This window comes from Mytilus californianus, unplaced genomic scaffold, assembly GCF_021869535.1.
Source record: "Mytilus californianus isolate M0D057914Y unplaced genomic scaffold, xbMytCali1.0.p SCAF_6, whole genome shotgun sequence".
In the NCBI taxonomy this organism is placed as follows: Eukaryota; Metazoa; Mollusca; class Bivalvia; order Mytilida; family Mytilidae; genus Mytilus; species Mytilus californianus.
Window position 1 is genome coordinate 109,525,652 of NW_026262712.1, and position 15,124 is coordinate 109,540,775.

At 33.1% G+C, this 15,124-nt stretch overlaps 1 protein-coding gene across 1 annotated transcript in view; it reads left to right on the top strand.

The window, feature by feature from the left end:
- LOC127704857 (endothelin-converting enzyme homolog) overlaps positions 1 to 10,538 on the top strand; it is a 30,624-nt gene extending 20,086 nt beyond the window's left edge. Inside the window, exons 9-14 of the mRNA XM_052209083.1 lie at positions 4,214 to 4,496; positions 4,727 to 4,884; positions 6,377 to 6,448; positions 7,501 to 7,596; positions 8,981 to 9,054; positions 10,414 to 10,538. Of these exons, the coding sequence (XP_052065043.1) occupies positions 4,214 to 4,496; positions 4,727 to 4,884; positions 6,377 to 6,448; positions 7,501 to 7,596; positions 8,981 to 9,054; positions 10,414 to 10,513 (783 nt within the window). The 3' untranslated portion in view covers positions 10,514 to 10,538. The remainder of the gene's footprint in view (positions 1 to 4,213; positions 4,497 to 4,726; positions 4,885 to 6,376; positions 6,449 to 7,500; positions 7,597 to 8,980; positions 9,055 to 10,413) is intronic.
- The last annotated feature ends 4,586 nt before the right edge of the window (positions 10,539 to 15,124 follow it).

Genomic DNA, 15,124 nt, shown 5'->3' on the forward strand with positions numbered 1-15,124 from the left:
TGGGGTATAAAACGTTCGCCGAAGTCAAAACTTTTACAACGCCACTTAATTGTAGAAACATTGGGTTCTTATTAAAATGTCTTAATACTAAAGCAAGTTTTGTTTCTTTTTAAAATATTCCTACAAATTGTTGTAATGTCGTCACGGAGACTTCGTGAAAAAAAACTCGTCAAAGATACCAAGCTTACAATTGTGTACGCCAGACGCGCGTTTCACCAGTGACGCTTGAATCAAAATAGTTAAAAAAAATCAAGAAAGAATTTGAAGAGCATTTTGGATCCAAAATTCAGAAAGGTTTTGTCACAGTTAAAAGGAAGTTATTGTTGTTGCGTTTCATTGGAGATGAATATCACCGTATTGTTGTTCAACTTATTTTCCAATCAAAATGTTATATTACTTTTGAAACATCTATTTGCTGTAATATAGGCGGAACGGCAATCATACTATTGTGGAAATTTACACTGATTAAATGTTAGATGTATAAAAATAATGAGATGTATTATGTGTGTCAGTGAGATTAAAGGACAAAGATTTTATTAATCAAGGTCACCGTAGGCCTTCAACAAGAAACAAAACCCACAAAAAACAATAAAAACAAAACAAAACAAAACAAAACAAAGCAAGCAAGCAAGCAACCATACAATAAACAAAATCAATAACAGAAAAGAAAAAAGCAACATAAAACAAATGGAAATGTATCATCTAAAATGCACACCCTTGTACTAACGGATGCACAAGCAGTCCACACATTATCTAAAATGCACACCCTTGTACTAACGGATGCACAAGCAGTCCACACCTTATTTAAAATGCACACCCTTGTACTAACGGATGCACAAGCAGTCCACACCTTATTTAAAATGCACACCCTTGTACTAATGGATGCACAAGCAGTCCACACCTTATTTAAAATGCACACCCTTGTACTAACGGATGCACAAGCAGTCCACACCTTATTTAAAAGATAAAGATAACAGTCAACACAATACTACAGATGTAGCAACACGAACCCCACTGTAAAAAGGGGGATTAATTAAGCTGCTACCAAAGGGTAAACCGCTCATGTGCCACCTGTTGCTCTTCGCAAGTTTACATTCGATGATAAGTGACATTTAGTGCGGTCTCAAACGTGGAAAATGAGACGGGGCTATGTCAACGATAAGCGGAAAATATACACAAGTTCCGATTTGTGACATAATATGCAAAAATGGGTAACAAAAATAACATGGCGTCTTTATAATCGGGCGTTTTCCGTGTTATATTAACTCAAAGACGGAATACCAATACTTTAAACTTTATTAGCAAGGTCCGGACAGTACCAGACCTAAGACCTAAACTGACTACAAAATAACATACAAAAGCATATATAGAAGACATTTACTATAGCAAAGGATTAGTGTCCAAAGGATTAACTTGTCATCGTCAGAGTGATTTCCATTACGACAAACATATATTTAACAATAGAATTAATTAAACAAAAAGAAATGTAAAAGGTTTGATAAACGGATTAATAAATTGTCACTATAGCACTTAAAATATATATTGTCGGAATTAGCTTTATTTCTATTTCACATTTGTCCAAATCTTCCTGGTTATATTCGCCACTACTCCACCTAAACTCGGTCTCCGATGTTGCCGAATGAATTTTGTTATCCTCGTGGGTATCCTCCTCCTCGCCGATGACGTTGCTGCGAATTGCCACGCGAGCAAATTGCAAGGGTCGAACGCACATCTCGGTTTGAATGTTTTATATCTAGATGTTGAATCTCGTGTCTACTGTTTACGTTCTCTTCCTTAAGTCTCTGAATTTTGTCTTCCATATCATTTAAGATGCGATTGTACTGCATGTCAGAATTTTTGAACTCCATTGTTAAGCGTTGTCTGGTGTTCGTTAAATTTAGGTTTTCCTCTTTCAGTTGAACTATTACTCTTTCCAAATGTTCATTTCTATCTGTATAACCACTTATTTCTTTTTCAAAATTTTTAGTTCGACTTGTATGTTCGGCTAATTCATGTTCGATCTTTTGAATTATCCGGCCATGTTCTAAACGTTCCAAATTTAATTTGTCCAAACTGTTACTCAACATTGCATTATCTTTCACTATGGTATCAAATTTAGAATTTTCACACTTCAGCACAGCGATTTCTGTGGAACCCCCTTTTAGAAATGGCTGGATCCGCCCCTGCTGTCCATGTTTATTTTGATGTTAAGGCTAAATTTTATACTATTAATGCTTGATATTGATCAGCTGCTCGTTTTAGATTATTTTGTTTTAAATGTCGAAGAACAGGAATTTCAATGAACAGATGTATTATAACCAAACCCCCTTTCTTGTGAAAGTCGTCGATATAAACAGATAATGATCATTCAACTAGTTCACAAATCAAACAAACACTCTTGTAAAGCAAGGATTTGTATAGCAAATCCTTGTGTAAAGTAAGGAATGTATATCAATCGAAACTGTCAAAATGTTTTCAAAATATATACTTACGTTAATTCAGTCGGACACAGCAAGAAACTACTAAAAGACCAGACAAACGGCGCGAAATCATAGCGTTGATATTTTCGAAAGCTATCGGGATTTTTCATCATTCTAATCTTTACGGAAATCGATTTACAGCTGTAGTCTCGGTTTACAGTCATCAATATTTTATATTTGCATAACCATTAAAGAATAATTATTAGAATGTTATTTGGTTATTGCTATTTTCATACAAATATTTTAACAGTTATTATCTATGTTATAAATTACCAATTTATGAAAATGAAACGCATGTTAACAAAACCGTGTATCTACAGTCCCGTTGCCGATCATGTCTCTTTATATTTATTTATTCATTTTTTTTTTCGATTTTTTTTTATTTTTTTATTTCGATTCCTCTGCTAATCAAAGGGAAGCTATCCTCATATTATTTTGATACACTGAAAAGTACTGGACAACGATTCTATCGATGAACTGAAGTATACTAAAATGTACTTGTCAGTACTAGATTTAACGCTAGGCGTTTTTTCTTAATTACCTGAACCAGTACTAACTGGTACTTAATCGATCGCAGTAGTTAGTGTACTGAACATGTACTGAACAACTGAAAAAGATCTTGACATTTTTCCTTGCGGTAAATTCAGGCATTTAAGAGTTGTTCAGTTTAAAATGACCGTTTCAGTAGTAAAACCCGTTACTAGTGTTTGATGAAGTTTCGGTTAGACACTTTCAACTTGTTAATGTGTAGTTTCGCGGATTCGTCCTGTATGGAGCACGTAAAAGCGGAGAGTTCCTTGTCCTCGAGTTCTTAAAACGGAAATTGAGACATTTGTTTCTTCTCAATAAACGTTCTCATTCGGTCGCTGTCTCTTTGAATTTTTGACTTTGATTTCTTCTTCGGTTTTGGGTTTTCACACGACTTAACGTGAAAACTACACATACGGGCAAAATGTCCATGATGTCTGCACTTGTAACAATAAGCGTTAGCTGCATAACACCGATGGTAGGTGAAAACGTTCAATGTCCTACCGCAATATTTGCACAGAAAGTCCAAATAGGTATCTGCTTTTCTCATCGGAAACGGATGTCCATTTCTGCAAGGCTGGTAATTCCAGGTTCCTTCCATATAGTTGCTTCTAGAGGTATTCATTACTAGTTTGGGGGAACTAGCTCAAGATCGTGCCGCGGGTACCTCCACCAATATATAACCGGGGAGTTTTCCGTGTTATAGTAACTCAAAGACGGAATACCAATACTTTAAACTTTATTAGCAAGGTCCGGACAGTACCAGACCTAAGACCTAAACTGACTACAAAATAACATACAAAAGCATATATAAAAAACAGTTACTATAGAAAAGGGTTAGTGTCCAACGGATTAACTTGTCATGGTCAGAGTGATTTCCATCACGACAAACATATATTTAACAATAGAATTAATTAAACACAAAGAAACGTAAAAGGTTAGATAAACGGATTAACAAATTGTAACTTTAGCACTTAAAATATATTGTCTGAACTGGATTTATTTATAATTCCCAATTGTCCAAATCTTCCTGATTATATCTTTCCTATTACCCATATATTAGTAATTTCAGTATCATACATTAGGTGCGTTGTTTAATGACATGCTTGAATTCCTAATAGCTTATGTACGAAATCTGATCAGTTGTCTCAGCAAATTTACATCAGAACTTATATTTGTCTCAATCAAAATTTTTACTTTTACAGTTAAAAGTTAGCAGAACTGATTATTTTGAAAATGAACTGAGCCTTAACAAATTCAAACTAAAAGACTGGAACAACAGGTTACGTGTCGGAGAAGACAGATCAAGATGGGTTTTACATACTTACGACACTTATATGGAATACTATGGACCTTGGCATGAGCTAATTGTGCCAGCTGGTTTGCTGCAATTTCCTGTCTATGATTATTCACTTCCACATTACATAAACTTTGGTTCTATGGGTAGTTTGTTGGGGCATTATCTTGTACATGCAATAGACCGATTTGGTATGTACAAACTTAAAATGTAAAAATAAGAGATATACATGTTATACAGAGGTTTTCTTCAGACACAATCAATTAATTAATACATAAATTCTGAACGGTTATATACAGTCTAGTTCAAAAATTTTGAATTATTTTTTTTATGACACCGATAAATAAAATTATTTGCAAATGTGAAAGGATTCTCTAAACTAGTACATTTCATTTTTCTAAAGTTTAAATTCTATTTTTAGGTTCCATTTACGATAAGAATGGAGACTACAATGTGCAAGGATGGTGGTCAAATAAAACCAAACTGTCATATAATACTACCACAAATTGTTTTATTGATTATTTCAATAATAAAACTATGGGACCCTTTGCTGTACCTGGCCAATTTTCTCTACAAGCGGTATGTTTTCTGTTTCAGAAGGGCATCCGAAATGTAAATCATATTGTTGGTTTTGAATACTGTAAATTCAGAAATTATTGCGAGGTTTTTATTAATGCGAATAATGCGAATGAATGAGTATCGCAATAATAAAAATTCGCATTCTGATATTTGATACATATAACTGTATGCAGATTTTCCTGAAATCGCAATAATTAATCTCACATTTTAGTCCATTCTTTAAAATTCGCAATAATAAATGCACGCAATAATTTCTGAATTTACAGTAATAGTTTTGATAATAATGAATCCCAAAAAGAGGCGTTGTGTTCTTGTTCTGTCTAACTGTGCGTTCATCTGTCCGTTTAAATGAAACTTAGCAGAACTGCTTCAATTCATACACTTTATCTGGCTATGCACCATAAAAGAATAAAAAAAAACTAAGGTTCCAACTCCCTGATGCAGAATTTTTTTTATCTTTTATTTGTTTTTCAGTAGTCATGACTATAATACCCCTACAACCAACACCTGACTATGGTTTTGGGGGTAAACATTGAATAATATGTACAAGACTATCCATTTTGTGTTTTAAATCAGTAATTTATATTATACAAGAATATAGTTACCGGGGAAAAAAAGGCTATTCACACTCACAATTTCTCTCACTACTAACACATAATCACTGTTATTTTACCATTAGAAGGCTTGCATGTCTTTACATAAAGTAAAATACAAATATCAACTGATCGCTACAGTATAATTCAAAGTATAAATCAAAAGTTGACCTCAGATTGATTTGGTTATTCTTTTTTAGTCCCTTTTGATGATGATTAAGCTCTTCGCATGTTTAGGTAGTTATCATACATCTTTGGCTTTCATATGTTGGGTATGAGCCTCCTGTAGGTAAATCATTACAAGAGCATCGTACGAAATAGATTTATAAAGTATTAGTTTTATTTCTTTAAATAAGATATTTAGTTTTTCTCAGATTTAAGGATTATATTTGTGGTATGCAATTGCAAAACTGTTGATGTAAACATGAGGTGTGTTTTTTATCAGATTTTATTTTTGGGCTTTCTATTGAAAAACATGGACCGAACCATTAATATTTATTTAAAACAATTGTGAAAACAAATGTCCTGTAGTTTACATTTGAAGTGAAAAAACTTAACATAATAAATGAGGTATGCTTGAGGCTAAAAGAGGCTAATATTGTAATTCAACTTTGCCTGAAGGAGTTTGAACCTTATTTTTTAACCATTTTTAGGACAGCAATCTCACAAAACAGAAAAAAACAAGGCTTAAACGTCATCATATTGTCTTTAACAATTAAAAAATGTCTATATTGCCAAGCTCCCGAAACCGAAACAGAAAAATGTTGACAAATTAGCCTAACGAGCCAGTCTCATAAATGTAGTAATGAATACATAATCAAACTGCAATAGAACCAGTATTAAATTTGAACAAGAAGATAACATATAAACCCTCTGCATTTTGTATATTTTCATCCAAGGTTCCTGTAAATGGACGGAGATATGCTCGTGAAGGAATGGCAATCGCAAGTGGAGTCAAGCTAGCATTCAGGGTAATTGTCAGATCTTATAAAGGGTTAATTGTTTTTGAAGGATTTTTATATTTGGTGAAATCAATTTAGTTGTTGTCAATGTCATTTTATTGATCTGATATAAACGTAAGACATCCATGTTCCATTTCAGTCGGCGCTGCAGACTATTGTTTCAAAATACCTATTGTTAATTTGACAAAATAAAATAAACGAAAAAATATTTATAAATCATCGTACTGATAAATCGTTTTTGATGCAATATTTTAATTAAAAAAATGCAAAATACATGAAACAAGTATAAAAGAGACTACAGGACCGAGGGATATTAATTGGTCAGAAATTGTGTACAGAGTTTAACCATAATTTCATCATTTAGTTGTTTTGTAAAAGTTTTATCATTTCTATACTGTGAAAAAAAGAAGAAGAGAAAACGCAGTCAAATTCTTTTATTTGAATTTATCTAATTGTGCTTCATACAAACCTCTTTACGTAAAATCTTTATTACATGATTCACATTATTTATAAATAGAGTAACTAGTATATTTATTAAAAACATAAAATTAAATATGTGAAAAAAAGCGTATTATGTCATAATAATAATTAAATAAATATTACGTTTTTAACTACCACAACACCTGTTACCTCGACCCGAGACTCAAGTTACATAGTTTTGCCAGAGAAAGTAAGAGTACAGCTAAAGATTTTAATTTATCAAAATAATTTGTTATCTGAAGTCAGTAAACAATGCAATCACAATAGCATGGTATCTGATTTTTTTGATAATTCCTACAGTCTTGATATACATTTATCTCAAGATGTAATTGAGACATCTTTAAAAGAGGGACGAAAGATACCAGAGGGACAGTCAAACTCATAGATCGAAAACAAACTGACAACGCCATGGCCAAAAATAAAAAGACAAACAGACAAATAATAGTACAGATGACACAGCATAGAAAACTAAAGACTAAGCAACACGAACCCCACCAAAAACTGGGGGTGATCTTAAACTTTAAACATAAAAAAATGTCTTTTGTTTATCATCTATTTAATAATAATTGATTTATTGAAAGGCTTATCAAAAATGGATGGCTGCTAACAGGATTGAGAAATTAGCTCCAGGATTAGGACTATCGAATGAACAAATGTTCTTTGTGTCGTATGCACAGGTATGTTCTCTTATGTAGTGTAACCGACACGGTTGTCTTGTGGAAGTATGGTTGAACCAAAGAGTTGTAGATTGGTATTTGGCCAAATTTCTCAAAGTTGTGGATCTTGACATAATTCATGCGTTTACAATTTGACAGCCGGTTTAGAATTCATCCAATAGTTATCAAAGGTACCAGGATTATAATTTAATACGCCAGACGCGCGTTTCGTCTACATAAGACTCATCAGTGACGCTCATATCAAAATAGTTATAAAGCCAAACAAGTGCAAAGTTGAAGAGCATTGAACCAAAATTCCAAAAAGTTGTGCCAAATACTGCTCAGGTAATCTATTCCTGGGAACAGAAAATCCTTAGTTTTTCGAAAAATTCAAAGTTTTGTAACAGGAAATTTATAAAAAAAAAATTACCATATAATTGATATTCATGTCAACACCGAAGTGCTGACTACTGGGCTGGTGATACCCTCGGGGATGAAACGTCCACCAACAGTGGCATCGACCCAGTGGTGTAAATAGTTATCAAAGGTACCAGGATTATAATTTAATACGCCAGACGCGCGTTTCGTCTACATAAGACTCATCAGTGACGCTCATATCAAAATAGTTATAAAGCCAAACAAGTGCAAAGTTGAAGAGCATTGAACCAAAATTCAAAAAAGTTGTGCCAAATACAGCTAAGGTAATCAATTCCTGGGATAAGAAAATCCTTAGTTTTTTGAAAAAATCAAAGTTTTGTAACAGGAAATTTATAAAAAAAAATGACCATATAAATGATATTCATGTCAACACCGAAGTGCTGACAACTGGGCTGGTTTTATTCTCGGGGACGAAACGTCCACCAGCAGTGGCATCGACCCAAATCATTGTTAGAACTTTAATGTAGACATATTTGACTGTGATACTATACATTAAATCAAAGATAGAAAGACTTTCTGAAAATGGCCCTGGTGGGAAATGAATTCAGAGAAAATTGCCTCTATTCTTTTGTTCACAACTATTTTAGACGAATCGGACCAACTAAGAGCTTGACAAACTGAAAGGACATTTGTCTATTGCTGAGGACTGTATGATGACCAAAAGGCGGATCCATGATTTTTGAAAGGGGCGTTATTCCGGAAAATTAAATATATACGGTGGGAAATATTTTTTGACAATTTTAAACTAGAAATTCATATAAATCGTGAGAAACATGATTTTTTTTTATGGCGAACGAAACGGGGGTGACTTATGCCCTCTGCCTCCCCCTTGATCCGCCACTGTGACCTCTGACACTTTTAGTTTTATGCTTCGTCTGGTTGCTGTCTTGTTGACGTATGACCGAATTATCTTTTTATTCATATTCCAGAAATAGTAAGTACTTGAAATAAATGTTTTACTTTTCAGAGTGAATGCTTTAATAGGAATGACAGAATAGCATATGACAGAGCTATACGAGGCAGGGTATCTGAAGATATAGCGTACGTATATCCATTGTTTTATCAAACGTATTTTTATGATGTTTCTATATCTAATTAACATAGCCAACAGTATAACAATAATTAGATGTGGTATGATTGCCAATGAGACAACTATCCACCAGAGATGTGGTATGATTGCCAATGAGACAATTATCCACCAGAGATGTGGTATGATTGCCAATGAGACAACTATCCACCAAAGTTCAAATGAAGTAGTTTACTGATGTTTGTATTTCACCAGTTGATTAAAAAGACAAATCAAAGTCAAGGGAATCCTCACGAACTTCAAAAGGAGCGAGACCGGCTGCCTCTACAAGGTGACAGTCTCTTGCTTTTCATGCTTCAAACGTTATACGAATCTACACTGAGTCGAAATGTCACAATCTGGAATAGACCATAATCGGTTAAATTAGAGATTAAACTACTACTCTGGTATCTTAAGATATAAGACTGCAAAAACATATCGCTAGTGAATTCAAACACAACAATTTCATTGAAAGGTTCAAGTAAAATATTATTAGATCAAAGAATGTCATAACACTGTACCACAACATTTACGGTTCAGGAGAACACATTTTTAATTCCCAAAATGGCTATGTTTTCCTCCCTTTATTCCTTGAAAAGATAAGTTGTGCAACAAGAAACGTTTTGAAGGGTAGCAGAACCTAGATTCATACAATCTAAAGATACGCAATTCCAGTTAAAAAAACCACCAGATGCATGTATAACATTAATAAAATGATATATTTTGATTGTTTGGATTTGTTTCTATGATTATTTTTTTTCATGTTATGATCTTAATATTTTTTCGTGATCGTATAAGATATAAGGATATTACAAAAAAAAAGAAAAAAAATACTTGTTCCTTGTTTTGGCACAAGTGGTTCAAAAATCACCATCGTTCTTTGAAATAACTAACCTTTTGTTTCAATGTTAGATGAATAATTTAACGATTAACGACAGGGTCCCTCCACTGAAGCTAACTATGTTTGGACGTACAATTTTGTTTAATAGCCCTTTAAGTGGCTCCTTAATTCATATAAAAACTCTAAAATATCATTTGATAAAATCAAGTGTTCGCATTAAATATTAATATTGTCTTCAAAATATGTGAAAGAGACGCATGCTCGTTGACAGGGATCTAGATATATGCTTCCTACAATTAATAGTTCAGTGATTTTAAAGAGTTTGTGATTCTTTCGATTTTCTATTCACCACTAAAATTAAGCGTACCAAAATATAGTGATGAATTTATACACTTGAATTTGTTTGTATTAGTTAATTGTTAATAGTACATAAATGGTATCGCATATTAAAATATCTATTTTTCTTGTTTAAAACGCATTTTGTTCATTACAGTACAAACAGTGCAATGTCACATGTTAGAGAGTTTTCACAAGCATTTAGATGTCCAGTTAACTCTCCAATGAATCCTGCCAAGAAGTGTAATCTGTATTGAAAGGATGAATTTCAACGAAAGGACATGTTTTCACCTTCTTCATAATGAACCATTTCAAAAGATTGGACAATCTGTATCATTTCTTTTTCATGGTGTTCATGTTTATCAAAATATTATATTTCAAACTTAGTTATAAAGATCACAATGTTTTTATTAGTAATCTTTGTATTTTGTTCCCATTGTTCATCTAAAAAAATGATTTCTAGAATTGATCGTTTGTTTATTTCTGAAATGCACATGCTTTACCATTATGTTTCATGTAAGATTGTTTATGAAATGAGCCACGATATTTCAAATATAGTAATGTGAGATAAACAAATAACATACAATAACAATTCATTGTAAACATCATTACTAAGTCTTGTATTTGCATGGTTGTTTCTGAAGCAATGCACAATTTGTACAATTTGTCGAATTGAATCCATTTGAATACGTTTTGAATGTTTATTTTCAACGGTTTTTATCGGTATATTTATCCTGACGAAATATACATTTTCGTACAAATGTAAACTTCCTATGAAAATAGTTTATAGCGATCAAAATTTCAATTGTGGTTGACAGTTTCGAAAATAAACAATTAGGGCATTGAATTTGTAAATTTGTGATGTGAATGGTTTTACAATGTTTACAATAATCATATTAAGGATCATAGTTATATAAGAATAAGAAGATGTGGTATGATTGCCAATGAGACAACTCTCCACAAGAGACCAAATGACACAGAAATTAACAACTATAGGTCACCGTACGGCCTTCAAAAATGAGTAAAACCCACACCGCATAGTCAGCTATAAAAGGCCCCGAAATGACTAATGTAAAACAATTCAAACGAGAAAACTAACGGCCTGATTTATGAACAATATAATGAACGAAAAACAAATATGATATACAGCAACAAACGACAACCACTGAATTACAGGCTCCTGACTTGGGACAGGCACATACAGAATGTGGCGGGGTTGAACTAGTTTGAAGGCGCGCCAACCCTCCCCTCACCTGGGAAAGTGGTGTAACAGTACAACATAAGAACATACTATAAAAATCAGTTGAAAAGGTCTTAACTCATCAGAAAGATACAAAGCAGAAATACATCTAACAAAAACAGAGTGGATGTGGCAGGGTACTTATACATCCACACAACAAACATACACGTACAGATCTGAGAGTACTCGCAGTTACTGACAGCTAGTTCAAGGCCAATAACAACTAATCCAAAAAAATCATGCATCTAAGACTAAAATGTATGCTTTCATTGAGGGTCATTGTTATTTGTATAAATTAAACACATTTTTTTATCTTGTTATAAAAATAATATTTTATGATCAATATGTAAACAAAATATGTATTGCAGACTTCTGAATTTTATTATGAGAGATAATAAATGTAGTCTAGAGCGACATTTCAGAGCTGGTAAATCTAACAGTTTTTAGACTGCGAACATATTTTTTATGAACCAACCTGAAAAGTCTTATCGGGAAGATATGAAAACAATGTTCAGCCAATGTTTCAGTTTCGGACAATTGATGATACAGAAAAAGATAAATCTGCCTCTTATCTTGACCAGGAATTAACAACAATGCAGGTCGGTTGAGAACTACACTTTACAACAAATGAGATGATTTCAATTTTCCAGCTAGGATTATTTCTTACCAGCGGCACCTGGATATAGAGTGTATATCTCCCAGTTGATACGATATTCAATGGCTTGCATTTCCTAACATGATTTACTTGATAGAGGGTTTTTGTTAACAAGGAAGCTATTGCATCATGAATTTCAAGTAGTAAAGTTTGAGTCGTTGTTTCGAAAGTTTTACGGACGCCATATTGATTTGTGTAACCGTTGTGGAATATCTGTGTTACAAATGACCACTTTCGTAACATCAATCCTATGCCTTTTAACTCGATTATGACATGACACAATGCAACTCATCTCCGGATTTTCACTTGCAGTGGCCATGCGACGGGTGCAGCATGTAGAGCAGAAACTTCAAAACCACCAGAGTTGACCTTGGTTTTTTGCTGTATCTCAAGTTTTCTGTATAAGGTTTTGTTTTAATTATTATTCTATGTTTATTTATAGTTTTTCTTTTTAAACCCGTTTATGGTTGGGTCGTAGACGTTCGTATCTTTACTGGTTTCATTTTCACATCCCATCCACATGTCGAAATTTCGTAATTCGGCCAGATTCTCAATTATCATACATCATATATCAACTTAAGTTAACTTAAAGTTCAATATACACTTATCATATATAGCTCAGTACATATCAGTCTGGAATATTTCTCCCTATTTCAACATTATCAAATTGTTTATAAAGTTTAAGTTTTCGTAAACTGTTCTTTTCTAGTATGTACTATTGCTTTGATGACCATTTGTTTACCCCTCGCTGTATGAAGCGGTGGTATAACTTGATTTGGGTGTTCGTGCGTCCGTTTTTTTATTCGTCTGTTTGTCATTTTGTATCCGCTATTGTTCGTGTACTGTGTGTGACAGTTTTTTGTTAAACTTTCACAGAACCTGTCTTACTCATCTTTTTTCTAATTTTTCATCCGAATGATTTTCGGGGCTCATTTCTGCACGAAAGTGACAAATTTGTATTTGGTTTTCCTCCTAAACTAGCAGAATTGAATAAAACCTTTCAAAATTTTCACCATATTATGCCATTGTGCACTTCCTATTTTTTATACGAATTATTTTCCATAAGTGCAGATAATGGAAAATCACGCAAATTACAAGAAACCAAGGTGAACATAGTTTTATTAGAAGAATGAGTGGCTTTTGCTCCACTAATGACACCTTTTGTCTTAACTAATGTCAAGTAAGAATCCGGAGGTATGTCATATTCGGTTATGTCGTAACCGAAGAAAATTGTGGCTATGACAAGTGGAACACAAACAATCCACAAGAGTAAACCATAACTTTCTAAAAGATGATTTCACATTACCATTAAGAACCGTTGATTAAAATGATTCATTGAAAGCTGTTTCGTTATCAAGGAAATAATTTTCAAAAAAGAAAGACCTTTAATATCGTATCAACAGGGATATAAACTCCATATACGGGTGATATTGGAATATTGCTTTCAAAAATGGGAAATTGACAATGAGAACATACATTTATATAATGGTTAGATCTCAACCAACACTAAGCGTAAATGTTATCTACTATATGAAGCAGAATTCACTATGTCCGTATCTTTCATTTGAAGCTCAATGGGATAAATGCAGTCAACATAGTCACTAAACTTTAATTTTTTCAGACTTAGTGACAGTTCATCATTTTTATAGCGGAACGTGAGGGTAAGTGATAAAACTCGCTTTTTCTCGCTCTTCTTCAAGAAGCTCCTGTATAAAGTAAGAAACAAATCGGTGAAAACATAAATGGTTCATATAGAAATCACGACTCCGTTGAAATAATGTCAATCAGTTATAAATAAAAGCAAAGAATATATCTTAAGCATCTTGACGACGTCTATTTCATAGAACTTTTGTTTTTACAAAAATGTGGTTGCCTAATGATATACACATCATCACAAAAACTACCTTGGTCCGTGGATGTTGTCTAAACCAATAACTATCTCGAATTAAGGTCAATATAAATATAATATTCAAATCCGTATTTACTAGTGTAAAACATTATCATAGCCCATTTTCATTATTTCACAACGACATAATCAATGATTCGACGTTCCAAAACTGAATAAATTTGTATTTATTATATTTTCCATCCAATGTTTACTAACATTTCATGCAAAGGTAACAATCTTTCTTATAAATTCAGGCTTATTTTAAAGTAGACTTCACATTTGACAATGCACGGTAGCATGCATCAAGGCGATGAATGCATACTTATATGCAGGAAGTAACCATGTGAGACAGTAATATTAGTTGGACAGCAACCGATTTAATGGCTTCTAAGATCAAGACATTGGTCACGTGACAAAAGGTCAGAGTTTGAGGTTTTTTGGTAAACGTGCATGCCTCGTGGTTTTTTTTACTAGTATTGTCTTATTTTTACTCGTAAATTAATAAAACTCAAAGTGTTCAAATCTTGAGTGAATAAGATTTCATTATTCTTTATATTTATTACTAAAAAGTGTTAAAGTAGTCTAAATTGACGAGTGAAGTGAAACTTTTTTTCTGAAAACTTGCGTAGGTCCACGGAAAATCCCTAATTATTCCTTAAAAAGGTATGGTACCGTATGGAGGGGTATAAAATATGAAGTAAAACCATTTTTTAGATTAGATCTTGGTAATAATCGACCCCAAATTTACCGGCTTATTCGTGGCGAAGTGGAGATCAAAGGGAGATAACTCCGTACACGCATCGTAGGAAATTGCAAGTTCACAACAGTAAATTCGAGTAAAAGTGATGATTGTAGCTATATTTCGACACTTTCTTAAATAACTATTCCATATTTCACCTTCCTTTATTTTTGTAAGTTAAAAATTGTCATGGACTGGTTGAAAATGGCATTTTTTCAAGTAATTACAGGTTTTTTTAAACTTCCAAAGAAGGAAATAATTATGAATAACTTACTTTCCTCTGAAACTTGGAACTTATAATTTCGGCTTTCTATTCTCAAACACCCTTTTGATAGATGGAATGATA